Here is a 14,970-nt window from a genome sequence, read left to right on the forward strand (position 1 = left end):
ACCTACCTAGCTGCCTGCAGTAAAGTGCAATAAGGTACAAAGGTAGGAAGGGTCAGAGTATGAAGAACCTTAAATGCCAAATAGAGGACTTTATAATTGATCATGGAGGTAATAGTAAATTCCTGGAACTCATAGGTTAGGCCTCTGCTTTAGAAAAATGGCCTTATCAGTGAGTAGAGGATACTTTGGATTAGAGAAATACATGGATCAGGGAGACAATTAGTGGGCTATTGCAATAGTTAAGGCAAAGGGTGGTGATGACCTGTTTCAAGTTGTGTGAATGGAGAGACAAGAAGTGTATTATTTTGTATGGGGCACAACAAGCAGGTTAACAACAAAGACAGATAACTTCAATATCCCTCTATCAGTTTCAGACAAGTCTAATAAATAAAAGGTAAATATGGAACATAAATTTCTGGAGAATAAGAGTTTAAAGATTATTCCTTCTCCTAAATGGAACAGCAAAGGAATATCCATATTTCTCTGCACCACATACAACTTTTACAAAAATTGGCCATGTACTAGGGGACAGAGATCTTGCAAAAAATGTAAAAAGGCAGAAATAGCCAATTCATTCTTTACAAACCATAAATAAATAAGATTAGAAATTGGTTCAGGGACCACAAACAAAAGATGTGGACCCAAATGTAGACTTAACAGTGAAATCTTAATTAATGTGTCAGTCAAAGAACAAATCACAGAAGCAATGAATAACTATGTTGAGAAAATAATAATGAAGCAATATACCAAAATTTCTTGGATGCAGCTAGAGCAGTCTTCAAGAAGAACATAATATCTTTAGAATCATACATTAACAAAAAAAGAGATGATTAGCTAAATGTGCATTTAAAAATGAGAAAATCAACAATTAAACAAACCTAAAATAAGCACAAAAGAGGAGATACTAAGTTAAAAAGGAAATAAGTTAGAAATTTTTAAAACTCCACAGAAATAATAAATAAAACTAAAAACTTTTTTGAAGAGACTAAGAAAATATTATCTAATCTAATTAGCTAATTTAATTAAATTATCTTATCTAATTAGCTGATCTAATTAAAAAGAAGAGAGCAAAAAATCAAATCAATAAAATAGCAAATGATCAAGGTAAAATAACAGCAAACCCAGAAGAAATAAAAAGAATAACCAGAAAACATAGAACAAAAAAGAAATAGAGGAATACCTTTAAAATATGAAATATGCAAACTAGAATACCAGACAGAGATCTTAAATAACTTAATCTCAGAAAAGGAAGTAAATAAAACTGTAAAGAAACCACCAAAATGGGGGATGGGGGGAAGAACCTTATTATTTTTAAAAATTGAAAAATAATGAACCTACCAGGATCCTTTTATGAGAAAAAAAAATATGGTCTTAATACCTAAACCAGGGAAAGATAAAATGCAGAAAGAAAACCATAGGACACTATCATTAGTGGACATTGAGTCAAACATTTTAAACAATATCTCATCAAACAAACTACAGCAATTTCCCCAAGAACTTACTCATTATAATCAAGAAGGGTTTATACCAGGATTGAAAGGACAGTTTAAACATTAGGGTAAAAAATAATTAATCATAAGAAAAACACAAATATCCCAAACCAAGTGATCATCTTAATGGATACAGAAAAAGTCTTTTAAAAAGTATAACACTTTTATGCCAAAAATTTTACAGAGTATAGTCATAGGACTTTAAAATTTTTAATATCATAAAGAGCATCTATCTAAAGCCAAAAACAAATATTTTATGCAATGAGAGAATTCACTAGAGAGAACTTTACACTAGAACCTTTTCCAGTAAATACAGGAGTAAAATGAGGATGCCCACTCCCCCCACTATTATTAAATATAGTTCTGGAAATGCTAGCAATAGTAATGTGACAAGAAAAAGGAATTAAGAGCATAAAGATAAGTAAAGAGGAGATAAAACTATTCCTGTTTGTTGGTGATTTGAAGGTTTACTTGGAAAACCCCAGGGAATCAGCAAAGATGAGATCATTAATAGCTTCAGCAGAGTAGCAGGCTACAAATTAAATCCCCCCCCCCCAAAAAGGCTTTCTATATGATTATAACAGAATACAAAAAAGCAATACTAGAGAGGGAAATCCCATTCTAAATAACTATACAGCACTTAAAATATATGGAGATCTATCTCCCAAAGCACATAAAAGCCTTGTATAGACTCAGTTACAAAGACATAAAGAACAGCCTAAATAGCTGGAGATATATTCAGTGCTCATGGCTAGGTTGTGCCAATATCATAAAAATTATGATACTACTAAAATTAATATATACTTTTTTTAAACTTTTTTTTTTGGATGAGGCAATTGGGGTTAAGTGACTTGCCCAGGGTCACACAGCTAGTAATTGTTAAGTGTCTGAGGCGGGATTTGAACTCAGGTCCTCCTGAATCCAGGGCCAGTACTCTAACCATTGCACCACCTAGCTGCCCCCAATATATACTTTTAATGATATATCAGTCAAATTACCAAGGGAGCTTGATAATAACAAAATTTATTTGGGAAAACAAAAGACTGCCAAGGGACTGATGAAAAGAAGCAAGGATGAAGAAAGGGGAATAGTACTTATAGACTTAAAACTATATTATTAAATAGAAGTCATCAAAATCATCTGGTATTGGTTAAAGAATAAAGAAGTGGGTCAATGGAATAGATTAGACAAGGGAGATTCAGAAACAATAGAACTCAATAATCCAGTTGAAAGGGTAAGTTAACTAGGAGACAGCTCCCTATCTGATAAAAACTGCTGGGAAAACTGGAAAGCAGTCTGTTAGAAATGAGGCTTAGACCAACATCTTATACTCCATTCCACAATATGTTTGAAATGGATACATGACCTTAATATTAAAGATCATACTACAAGAAAGATTATAAAAAAACAGGTTATGTACCTCTCACAGCTAAGATTAAGAGATAATCACTAAATAAGAGATAGAGGCAATCACAAAAGATAAAATAGATAACTTTGGTTACTTAAAATCAAAAAGCTTTCACATAGACAACATTAATGTGTCTAGTATAAGAAAAGGTTGAATGGGAAAATATCTTTTCATAAAATTTCTCTGATAAGGTTTTGGTATGTAAGATATATAAACAACAAACAAATATGCATGTATTTGTATGACTAATAGCTATTCCCCCAATAGGACATAAATAAACAGTTCTCAAAAGAAAAACAAAAACATATTGAAAATGAAAAAATACTACAAATCTCTAATAATAAGAGATATACAAATCAAAACAACCCTGAGATTTCATCTCATATGTCACCAGTGAGCAAAAATGACCCATGATATGGTAACAATCGATGTTGAAGGAGTTGTGAAAAGATAGGCACACTTAATACATTGTTAGTGAAGCTGTGACATGGTACAACTATTTTGGAAAGCAATTTAGAATTATGCAAATAAAGTGACTAAAAACATCCATATCTTTTGAACCAGAAAGTCCATTGCTGGGTTTATACTCCAAGAAAGTCATTGAAAAGCATCTTTTGCTTCGTGGGTTTTCTTTGTCACAAATGCAGGCTTAAGCTAGAGGGGGAGAGGGAGGCTTTTCCCACTCCGACAAACCCCAGTTACTGTGATCTGAAGACGAACCAAAGGCATAGCTGACATGTATTCCCAAAAGATACAGGGGCATTGACGTGTGATGGATGGCACACTAGGCTAAGAGTCAGGAGAACTGGGCTGAGGTCTGCCATGAATTAGCCATGTAGCCTTAGGGAGCCCCCCTCCCTTGGGGGCCCCTGTGCCTTAGCTTCTTCATCCACAATAACAACAAGACTGTTGCCCTGAATGGGCTCTGAGGGCTCTTTCAGACTGAGGAGACACGTGGTTGGACAGAGCTCCCCCTCCCCAACCTCCTTCCCAGTGAGTGATAACAGATCTCAGTTGGGGAGTTCTTACCCTTTCACTGACCGCATGGTGTTTGCTGGCAAACTCGTCCCTTTCAGCCCGGGTTTGGGCCAAGAGGTCTTCGAGCCTCGAGAGTTCGTCCTGCAAGAGCTGATTTTCTTCCCGCGCCCTCACTCCCAAAGGTACTTCCCAGAGACCTAAGGGCAGGGAAAAGGTGGATGCCTTCCTGTAGTGCTGTGGTTCTACCCTTGAATCCAGACCCCTGAAGCAGGAACAGACTTCTGACTTCTGCCTGCGGGGGTGGGGGGGTGGGGCGGGGGAGCTTCAGCTACCGCCAGGAGGCCTTTGTCTTGGGTTTCCGGGGGGTCAGGGTGGGGTGGGGAAAAGTGTGTCTGGAGGGCCTGGAGAGGAATGAGTCAAACAGAAATGACTAATGGGGGAGGGGGGAGCCACCGTGACCCAGCCTGGGATTCAGGATTCCCTGGGGGCCTCTCCAAAGGCTGCAGAGACATGAAAACAAACGGACCCCTGCCAAATTGGCCACTGACACGAGATGGTTTTTTTCCTTTCTCCTTTGCTAATGGGGTTAGGTTTTAGCAGCAAGACAGTGCAGGAGGGAGATTTGGCTGGAGCAGGAGAAATGGAACTCCCATAAGGCTATCCCAGGAAAACTGTCCATCTGCAGAGCTGCCTCTGTTTCCTTGTTCATGTTTTCAATGTGGTTGGCTACATCGGTGGGTTCATGGGAACCTTCCTGTAATCTAGGATCTCGTTCTTTCATTTTCCTGGCACATAGTAGGTGCTTAAGAAATCCTTAGCGACTCTGCATCTATCCAACAAGCATTTCTTAAGCACCCACGTGTAACAGGGGACAGCCATGAACCAGGCCCTGCCCTCAAGGGGCTTCCACAGACAAGTCAGTACAAAAACATACAAAGTTCTGAGTGGTTTGGCAGGGGAGGGGCAGGTCTTAAGTACAAGGCAGCTCTTGGGCGAGCCTTGAAGGGGGATTGGCGTTTGATGAAGCAGGAGTTTGGAGGGAGGAATGGGTTCTAGGAATGGGGGCCTGCCCAAGCGAAGACATCCATAAGAGATGGAATATGAAGGATGGGGAACGGTCAGTGTGGAATGGTGGAGTACCGAAGGGTGTGTCCCAGGAGACCTCCCGCTTATTACCTTGCAGGGGGTCCTCCACCAGACTGCTAGTCACAATCTGCCGGATCCTGGCAGGGACAGGTGTGGGCGAGGTCCGTCCACCCTGGCCCTGGACCGTCAGGGTTCTGTCTTCTTTCTTGGCCTCTGGACTCAGGACGGTGTCTTCTAATTTCTGAAAAGTGTCGGCCAGAGAGCATTAGTTTGGCCAAGTCCTCCCATGTGCCACCAGGACTAGTGAGCTCAGTAGGGTGATCTCAGTGCCTGCATTATAAAGGGACCCCTTTCTTCTGACTGGAGCCTTAAGCGGTGTCCTCTTCAAAGACTCACCTTTCACCTCTGCCTCAACCACAAATGGGAAAGGGCATCTTACATTTGGGGATAGAAGTCACTTCAGGGGTCACCTCATCCCATTCCTTATTCTACAGCTGAGGACAAACATGCCAAGAAGAGAGAAGAGACTTCTTAGGACCAAAGAGCTGGCAGGGGCATCAGAGGCTATCTTTGTTCTACAGATAAGGAGACCGAGGCACAGAAAGGTCAAGTGACTTGCCCAAGGTCACACAACCAGCAAGTGTCAGAGACAGAATGTGAGCAGAGGACTCTAGCTCCAAATGGAAAATTCTTTCCACTAGTTCTTGCTGAAGAGAACAAAGAGAAGGCACTAGGGGAGAGGGGGAGGCAGTTCATTCCCCAAGCGGTTCCTCTGGAATGAAGCCCGATTTTCACAATCCTCTGATTAGAGTCCTGGGTCCTGGTGGGGCAGCTGGGGCCTGAGGTCTTTTAGACATTCCCCAGAACCAGGGAAGATGTGGGAGGAGGGAGCTGATGAGTAGGAGAGAGAAGAGAGATAAAGGCAGGATCCGCTTGCTTTTTGCAAAACAGCTACCAAAAAGCAGCTAATTTGTTCCTATGTGGACTCAGAGGCCACAAAGCAGGTTTCTTCCCAATTAGCAAATGAGATAAATTTACAAATTATTAAATGAGATATTTGTTTACCACTTACCAGAGTGCCTGGCACATAGCAGATGCTTAAAAAGTAATTTCTCCCTTCCTTTCTCTCTTCCTCCCTCTGTTCTTTCCTCTCTCCCTGCCTCCCTCTCTCCCTTCCTTCCTTCCTTCCTTCCTTCCTTCCTTCCTTCCTTCCTTCCTTCCTTCCTTCCTTCCTTCCTTCCTTCCTTCCTTCCTCCTTTCCTCCCTTCTTCCCTCCTTTCCTCCCTCCCTTCTCTACTCCCTTCCTTCCTCTCTTCTTTCCTCCCTCCCTTCTCTACTCCCTCCCTCCCTCCCTCACTTCCTTCCTTCCCCCTTCCTTCCCATGCACAAGCAAAGCCAGGCTGGAGGCTAGGGAACCTCCTTCCCCTCCTATTTCCTGAAAAATGCCCCCAAGGTCTCTGGGTGCCCAGGGAATGTTCTGGGGCCACATGGTCTATAATTGACAAGTAGATTTCCTCAGTGCCCTTTTGCCTGGTATCTTAACTCTAAGGCACAATCTAGAGTCAAGGCAAACAAACAGCTGGGCAAGGACCATATCCTCTTCCTCCTATGGGAGCTTCTAGCCATGCCCAGGGGCTGACAAACACTCCCTCCTCACCTTTCATAGTGGGAGTCTCTGCCAAGCCAATTGTTACCAGAAATGCGCCTAGCCAAGTGAAGGCTCTCTGGGTGAGGCAGGGCCTAGAAACCAGTCTTGGGATCCTGGATACTGAGCTAGAAGGGACCTTAAAGGTCATTTAGACCAGGGTTTTTCCCACTGGTGACCCCTTTTTGCCCAACAAATTTTTACATGACCCTGGGAATATAGGCATGGAAAATAGACATACAAATCAAATGTTTACTGCCAAATTTTTCACGACCCCCACGTTCGGTTACATGGCCCCATATGGGTGGTGACCCACAGTTCAAGAAGCTTTGATTTAGATTAATCCTTTCATTTTACAGCTGAAGAAACTGAGGTCCAGGAAAGGAAGGGACTGTCCGGGTCACATAGCTAGCAAATAGCAGAATCAAGATTTGAATCCAGAGCCTCTTACTCCACATCCAGTGTTTTTTCTTTGATCGCTGAGTTCCAACCTCTCACTGAGCCCTGGAGAGGCAGCTTGTCATCTGCCACGGTCCAATGGGCATCTCTGCTAGGTCATGTTCCCTTACAGAGAACAGATTTGAGCCTCGGGAGGCTCCCCCTTCAGTTATTTCTCTTCTGGTTTTCCTGAAATCCTAGGGTGTCTGTGTGTTCGTGCCGCACTCTGAAGAGGACAAAGGGGTCTGCCATTCCCTCTCCCCAAACCTCAGAACTTCAGAGTGGGAAGGGTCTTCAGTGACTTTCCCCTTTGATGCACACCCCCAGAGGAGCCCTTACTCTGCCATATCTAACAAGGGGTTTTCCAGTCTCTACCTGAAGACCCTCCAGTGAGAGAAGAACCGCCCCCCCCCAACTTGCAAGGGAGATCATTCCCCTTAGGGACAGCTCTCACTGCTAGGAAGATTGTCCTGACATCAAGTCTAAACCTGACTCTGTAACTTCTGCCCATTGCTCCAGATTCTGACTGCCCAGGGCGAACAGCATAAGTCTATCCATGACTTCTTTAGGTGAAAACCCTCCCAATTCTCTTTTTTTTTTGGGGGGGGGCAATGGGGATTAAGTGACTTGCCCAGGGTCACACAGCTAGTAAGTGTCAAGTGTCTGAATCTGGATTTGAACTCAGGTCCTCCTGAATCCAGGGCCGGTGCTTTATCCACTGTGCCACCTAGCCGCCCCCCCCCCAATTCTCAAAGATAGCAGTTCCCACCCCCAGCCTTTTCTTCTTTAGGCCAAGCATTCCCAGAGCTTCCCCATGAGCCTCATCTCACTCTCATTCACTATGCCATAATGTTGCATCTAAAGAAGAACAGGAAGTCAGGATCCCTGGCTTCTAGTGCCAATTCAGTTTGCCCCAATAGTGCATCTTCATGGTGTGTGAAAAGCATGTTGAACTTGGAGTCACAAGACCCAAGTTTAAATCTTGGGCTCTCCCCTCTACTACCTTGTGTATACTGCTTAATGTCCCTGGGCCCCATTGGAAAAATGCCTAGGTGAGATTAGATGACCCGAGGGTCTCTGTCAGCCCATGGCTGATGATCCTGGGGTCCCGCTCTGTGAATTGCCTCCTTTCCTCCGACTCACTTCCCAGGATTTCTTTGGTAACTCAAAGTGCATGACCCTGAAGTCACCCCTCCTAGCACAAGCATTTGGATTGTGAGAGAGAACACTTGTTTAGCCAGATGAATCTCTCATGGGTGGACTAGCAGATGACAAGAACAACAAACAGTGATGATGAGCCCATACAGGGCAAGGTGCTGTGTGAGGCTGCTGGCTCATGGGGCAGAGAGGCCTGCCTGGGCATCTGGGGCCTTCTCATGCCAGCTCCACCCTCTCCTGGCTCTATGACCATAGGTGCCAATGTCCCCTCAGCAGCCTCAGTTTCCCCATTTGTGCAGTAAGGATGATGAGGGTGGTATTGTCTTCCTCTACAGGATGTGGAAAGAACCAAATAAGCAAATGGGTATAAAGAGCCCGCCTCTTCCCGTCCCCCAAGCTGGCTGAGGGCCATCGTTATTCATAGTGTTCCCAAAGAGCTGGGGGACTGTAAGCAGTACCATCCCTATTTTAATGGAGGAGGAAACTGAGGCTCACTGAACCAGTGCAATGACTTCCCCAGGGTCACAATGGCTAGTCAAGGTAAGAAAGGCACCATGTTTTCTGTCTCTGAGTCCGGCCTTGTTCCTGCTATTTCTTCTCCACCATTGGTGCTTGCTGCTATATTCAGGTAGTGAGGCAGGTACCTTGAGCAGCAGACCCGGGCCCTACCTTTGAAGAGCTTAAAGCTGATTAGGCAAAGCACAACCAAGATTTTCAGCATGCGTGTGTGCATACGTATGTTTAAAATTACAATATTTCAGGGCAGAGGGCCTGGCTTACTACAAATACCCATTTTACATGTCCTCAGGTGCTTGGGTCACTCTGATCCAAGCCAGTGTGGGGCAGGTTATTTCTGTGTCCCAAGTGTCCAGCCCTTGGCCCCAGGTCTCAAGCCAGTCTTGTTCATAATTGACCAGCTCGTCAACCGAGGTTCAGCTAATCCAGGAAGAGGAGGAGAGGGGCTAGGGGTGGGGAGATGATATTGGAGGTGATTGAGTGGGTCCTGGGCCTGGGACTTTGGGGCATCTCACACTCGATGTCTACAAAGCAGCTCATTATTAGTTGCCTCTTCCCCAAACTCTTCCCCTTTCTCAACTTTCCCATCACTGTGGGGGGGGCACCGCCAGCCCCCAGTGCCCCAAGCCCACAACCTTAGTGTTCCCCTTGTCAAGCTCACTCCATGTAGCCAATCTGCTGCCAAATCTTGTTCTTTTTACCATCACAACATCACCAGTCACTAGAGTCCCTTCTCCCCCCTCACACGGCCCCCTCCCCAGCTCAGCCCATTCTTACTTCATGCCTGTACTATTGCAATAGCCTTCTGATCGGCTGGCTGCCTGGCTGTCTCCTCAGTCCGGTCCATCCTTCACTCAGACATCAAAGTAACTTTCCTAAAGAGTATCTGACTAAGTCAGCTCTGCTTTGTTCCTCCCTCTGCCCCAGTCCTCCCCACCCCCGCCAGTGGTCCCCATCCCCTTCCAGACCAAACACAAAACCCCTCTGTCTTTTTTGTTTGTTTATTTTGTTCATTTTTGCAGGGCAATGTGGGTTAAGTGACTTGCCCAGGGTTACACAGCTACTAAGTGTCAAGTGTCTGAGGCCAGATTTGAACTCAGGTCCTCCTGAATCCAGGGCCAGTGCTTTATCCATTGCGCCACCTAGTTGCTCCCTAAATTTTTGTTTGTTTGTTTAATCCCTCTGTCTTTTAAAGCTCTCCATAACCAGCCCCTTCCTCTCTCTCCAGGCTTCTTAAACCTTACTCCCCACCACAGACTTGGATCCAACTGGCCCCTTAGTCAGTCTTCCCACAAGACTCTCTTCACCCAGATTCTCAGTATTTTCCTGGGCTGTTTCTCAGGCTGGGAATTCTCTCTCCTTGCCTGCGCTTGTGGGCCTCCTGGACTTTCCCAGGACTTTTCTTACCCCTCACTCCGCCCCCCAATGCCTTCTTCCTTCAGACAAGACTGTCCATCTACTCCAGAAATCTTTTATGGGTCTATTATTTCTGTGTTGTCTCCCCATTCAAATATAAGAGCCTTGAGGGCAGGGACTGCCTTTGCTTAGGCACATAGTGTTTGCTGACTGAATGGCTGACCATGCCCGCCCTTGCCTCTATGCCATTGCTTTCCTATTGATCAAGGAGGGAGGGAAGAGTGACCAGCCCCGCCCATGGGCCAGTGGGCGGCTGTGTTGGAAAGCAGATCCAGGCAGCCCCAGAGGTTTTGAGCAGGGACAGAAGCATGATCTAGGAAAAGCAAATGGAGGAGAAACGAGTACCCTGACCCTAAGGATCCGAAGTTCCTCGTGGCCTGGACATCGAACCTTCAGGGAGCCAGGAATAGAAATGCACCGGAAGTGGCTGTTTCCTGTGGGAGTGTCTCATTGGGAAGTTTGCGACCAAGCACCCTAACGGTGTCCCTAGAACTCTCCAGACTGAGGCAGGCCCATAGCCTGGTTTTAGGCTCTCTGGGTTTGGGATCACATGGTAGTTGAATGTGTGACTATGTATATGATATCTTTATTGTATTTATTCTGAATATATAAACATGTATAGGGGCATCTATATAGTGGATAGAGCTTGAGTCTGGAGTCGGGAAGACTCCACTTTCTGAGTTTGTCTGGCTTCAGGTGTGTGACCCTAGGCAAGTCATTTCACCCTGTTTGCATCAGTTTCCTCATTTGTAAAATGAGCTGGAGAAGGAATGATAAACCACTCCAGTATCTTTGCCAAGAAAACCCCAAATGTATCATGAAGAGTTGGACCTGACTGAAATACAACTGAACATTGTTTCATTCTTTCTACTTGTACTTGGGTACTTGAGCTAGGTACCCAGTACCTAGCTCAGCTGTTGGCCCGTAGTAGGTGCTGAATAAGTAATAATACTATATTATGATATAATAGTAAATATAAATACATTGATTAACCATCAATCCCTATATACACTCTGGCTCAGCAGATAGAGAGCTGTCCTGAAGACCTGGTTGCAAGTCCTCCTTCCTATGGTATTAGATATGTGAGCCTGGGCAAGTAATTTAACTCTTTGGTTGTCCTAGTCTTTCCTCTAGATCACTAAGTTGTAAAGGAGGGAAAGGCATGAGCTGGTGAAACCCCAGGTCCCTAGTGTATGTGTGTATATACCTAAAGGTACAGATTCATGTGTGTACCTGTGTGTGTGTGTGGGGGGGGGAGCAGGTTGGTGGGGTCCCTGCACCTTTAAGAAATTCCAAAATTAAGGGAGGAGATAAAGGAGAAAACCTTCTTGGTGCTTTGCTTCCTGCCTTAGCTCACACATTATTAATTCCCTGACAGAAAGGTCTGGTGAGTGACATTGGGGAACGGACAGTGGGGCAGAGAGAATACGGATGAGAACGCCAGAGAGGCCTTAGATGAAGATGAGAAGTCAGTGACAGAACAGAATTCTGTCCTATTCTTTAACCATCCATCTGCATTGGGAGGCAGCTTTTGTCTCTGGCCAGACATGGGGACATTCAGCCTTGAACAGAGAGTGAGGCCCTTCTCCAGCCTCCCAAGTGGTAGAGTACTGGGCAACCCCCAAACAGGATTCTATGCAAAGGAAAGAGACCTTGACTTGGAGTCAGCAGACACCTGGGCTCAAATCCCAGTTCCTCAACCTGGTGGTTATGTATGTGACCTTGGACAAGTCACTTCCCTGGGTCTCAGTTTCCTGAACTAGACCAGAAGTTCTTAAACTTTTTGGTGTCCTGGCCCCTCTGGAAGTTTGCTGAAATCTATGGATTCAGAATCATGTTTTTAAATTCACTAAAGCAAAAGAAAAAGGATTGTGAAAGGGAACCAGAAGTTAGGGAAAAGAAAGATGTCCTTTTTCTCCAGCCAGGCTCGTGGACCCTCGGACCTGTCTGTCCATGGGCCCCTTGGACTCGATGATCCCCAAGACCCCCCCAGCTCTCAAATCTTTTTAACCTGCCTGGGCCTCGAAGGGGCTCCAAGCCCACTCCCAGCTCTGTGCACACGGCGAGCTCAGTGGTCTCAGGGCTGGCCACACAGACATTTCTGCAGAGGGCCCTCCCAGTGAACAAAGCCTTTCCGTTCTTTCTTTCTTCTCCTCCTCCCTCCCCTCCCCCTCTCCGTGCCTTCTCTTTCCCCATCTCTGTCTTCCTTCCCCCTCCTCCATCTCCTTCTCCTCCTCCTCCCCCTCCCCCCTTCTCCCCTTCACCCCAGGGTATCAGAGGCGCCACATGTTAACGGGAAAGCAGCTCCACATTCATAAACTCCAGTCATTGCTAACGTTTACAGTAGGTCACTTATTAGCAAAGCCGGGGCCGAGAAGCCTTTGCCTGCCTAATGGGATCCAGCTGCTGCTGCTGCTCAGCCTCGCACACTCAGGGCCTGAGGGGAGCTGGAGGCATCTCCGGCGCTCCTCTGGGTGTTGCTGACGTCAGCAGCAGCTGGATCTGGGAGGCACTGCCCGAGCGGCTGCTGCTCGGGTGAGGCCGACCGAGCCAGGAAGATCTCCCCCCACCCCACCCCACCCCACCAAACCCGCACCTGAACCCCTGCCCCCAGCTTCTCCTGTAGGAGCCCAGGACCCCTCCCCCCAGAACCTCTCCTGTAGGAGCCCAGGACCCCTCCCCCCAGAACCTCTCCTGGAGGAGCCCAGGACCCCTCCCCCCAGAACCTCTCCTGGAAGAGCCCAGGACCCCTCCCCCCAGAACCTCTCCTGGAGGAGCTCAGGACCCCTCCCCCAAGATCTCTCTTGGAGGAGCACAGACCCCCACCCCCAGCTTCTCTTGGAGGAGCCCAGGATCCCTGCCCCAGCCTCTCCTGGAGGAATTGAGGATTCCCTAACCCCCAGCCCCACCCCCACTCCCACTCCCACCCCCACTGATGACCTTTAACTGTCCCTTATTTGAATAAGCCCAGCAGAAACAGAAACGCCAGACTCTCCTTATGAGATCTGGAGCAAGAGAGACCTTCAAGAACATCCGGTCAATTTCTCTCATAGGATGACAGACTTAGAGTGAGAAAGACCTGAGTTCAAATCCTCCTTCAGATGCTTCCAAGCCATGTGACTCTGGGCAAATCACATCACCTCTCAGTGCCTCAGTTTCCCCATCTGTAAAGTGAGTGGGTTGGACTTGAGGATCTCTAAGAACCCTTTCAGTTCTAAGCCTGTGACCCCATGACTTAGCATCTGTGGAGCACCTGGCACCATCTGTACGTTTGTTTCGGAACAAGTTCATTAAGATAATGTAGATGACGAAAGATAACCCAGTTTGCTCCTTTTCTCCTCAATGCGGGGGCCCGAGATATACATACTGACCACGAGCTCTGCACATTCTCCATCCAACTGCGTTTATAGCCTGGACAAAGGTTCCAGCTAAATGAAAGGTAATAGCTATTGTAGTAACTGGTTCCCTTTCCCACCCACCCAATTTCAGTTTCCAAACTGATTCAGGTCTTCATGACTTGTGTTACTTTCACATAATGAATTGCAAAGTTGATTTGAGGTTGTGCTTCCTCCTGCTTGCCCTGGGTGCTCAAATCACTGGACACAGACCAGGAACATGAGCTCCCAGTCTGGGGAAGGTGGTTTCAGATTCTGGAATGGTTTCCTGGCCCCGATGAATGGCCAGCTGTGCTCCTGGCTCAGATCAAATTGTACTGGCCAGTCCACCCCCCAGAATTCCCAGGTGGCTGTGCCAGAGCTGTCCTGGTCATATTTCACTTATCAGGGAGGTCCACCAAGGGGAAGGGCAGGCCCTCAATGTGTGACGCTTTTGCTAATGGAGGAATCCCCTGACTGGAGACCGTGAAGGGTTTGGGCTCAGAATTCAGAGAGCTTCTTGTGATTGCCAATTAGATCCAGGAACTTAGACAAGGGCAGGGCTTCGTCAGAGACAGGTCTTGTGTTTTCTGGACGGTGAGTCAGCTCCTGGATTGAAAAGAGGCAGACAGAGTGGACCGAGGTGCCAAAAGCCTCATGGACTCCCCAAAAGAAGAATTCAGAGAAGAATCTGCCCTATTCCTGGTTGCCTGGTTAAGCAGAATCTTTGCTTTAAGGTCTGTGTTTAGTCCTGTCCTAGGTCTGGTATCCCATACTTTGTGACTCCCAAAGCATCTCATGGCTTGGCTGGAGGAGCCCATGTGCCCAGGCTAGGTCTAGTCACACTTGACCTTGTCAGACTAGAAGAGGGGGCCATGAAGAGAGAGAGCCCATTCCATGGACAGAGGGACTAGCTGCCCACACAGGGATAAGGGAGAGATCATGGGCACTGGGCTCAGTTCATGGCATCATCTTCCTCTTGTTCCTTAGCCCAAGGGGTTGAGGTGTCTTGCACAGAGGGTTCAAGCTCACCAGTCATTGAATCTCGTAAGTAAACTTGGACACTTTTAGGCCTGGGTTTTGGACTATTTTTTGTGTGTGAGTCAATTGGGGTTAAGTGACTTGCCCAGGGTCACACAGCTAGTAAGTGTCAAGTGTCTGAGGCTGGATTTAAACTCAGGTCCTCCTGACTCCAGGGCCAGTGCTGTATCCACTATGCCACCTAGCTGCCCTGGACTATTTTTTTTTTAATTTAAAAATTTATTTATTTATTTTTTGGTGAGGCAATTGGGGTTAAGTGACTTGCCCAGGGTCACACAGCTGGTAAGTATCAAGTGTCTGAGGCCAGATTTGAACTCAGGTCCTCCTGAATCCAGGGCCAGTGCTCTATCCACTGTGCCACCTAGTGCCCCTGGACTATTTTTTTTTAAAAGGCTGTAACTGGGCAAGTTACCCCACTGA

The 14,970-nt window shown here is 46.4% G+C and overlaps 1 protein-coding gene across 1 annotated transcript in view; it reads right to left on the reverse strand.

The window, feature by feature from the left end:
- The window catches only part of CROCC2 (ciliary rootlet coiled-coil, rootletin family member 2), a 163,324-nt gene that overhangs the window by 117,850 nt on the left and 30,504 nt on the right, over positions 1–14,970 (reverse strand). The window contains exons 2-3 of the mRNA XM_043997894.1: positions 5,053–5,203; positions 3,928–4,073 (exon numbers count right to left, since the gene is read on the reverse strand). Coding sequence (XP_043853829.1) covers positions 3,928–4,073; positions 5,053–5,203 — 297 coding nt within the window. The remainder of the gene's footprint in view (positions 1–3,927; positions 4,074–5,052; positions 5,204–14,970) is intronic.

Source organism: Dromiciops gliroides, chromosome 3 (genome assembly GCF_019393635.1).
Source record: "Dromiciops gliroides isolate mDroGli1 chromosome 3, mDroGli1.pri, whole genome shotgun sequence".
In the NCBI taxonomy this organism is placed as follows: Eukaryota; Metazoa; Chordata; class Mammalia; order Microbiotheria; family Microbiotheriidae; genus Dromiciops; species Dromiciops gliroides.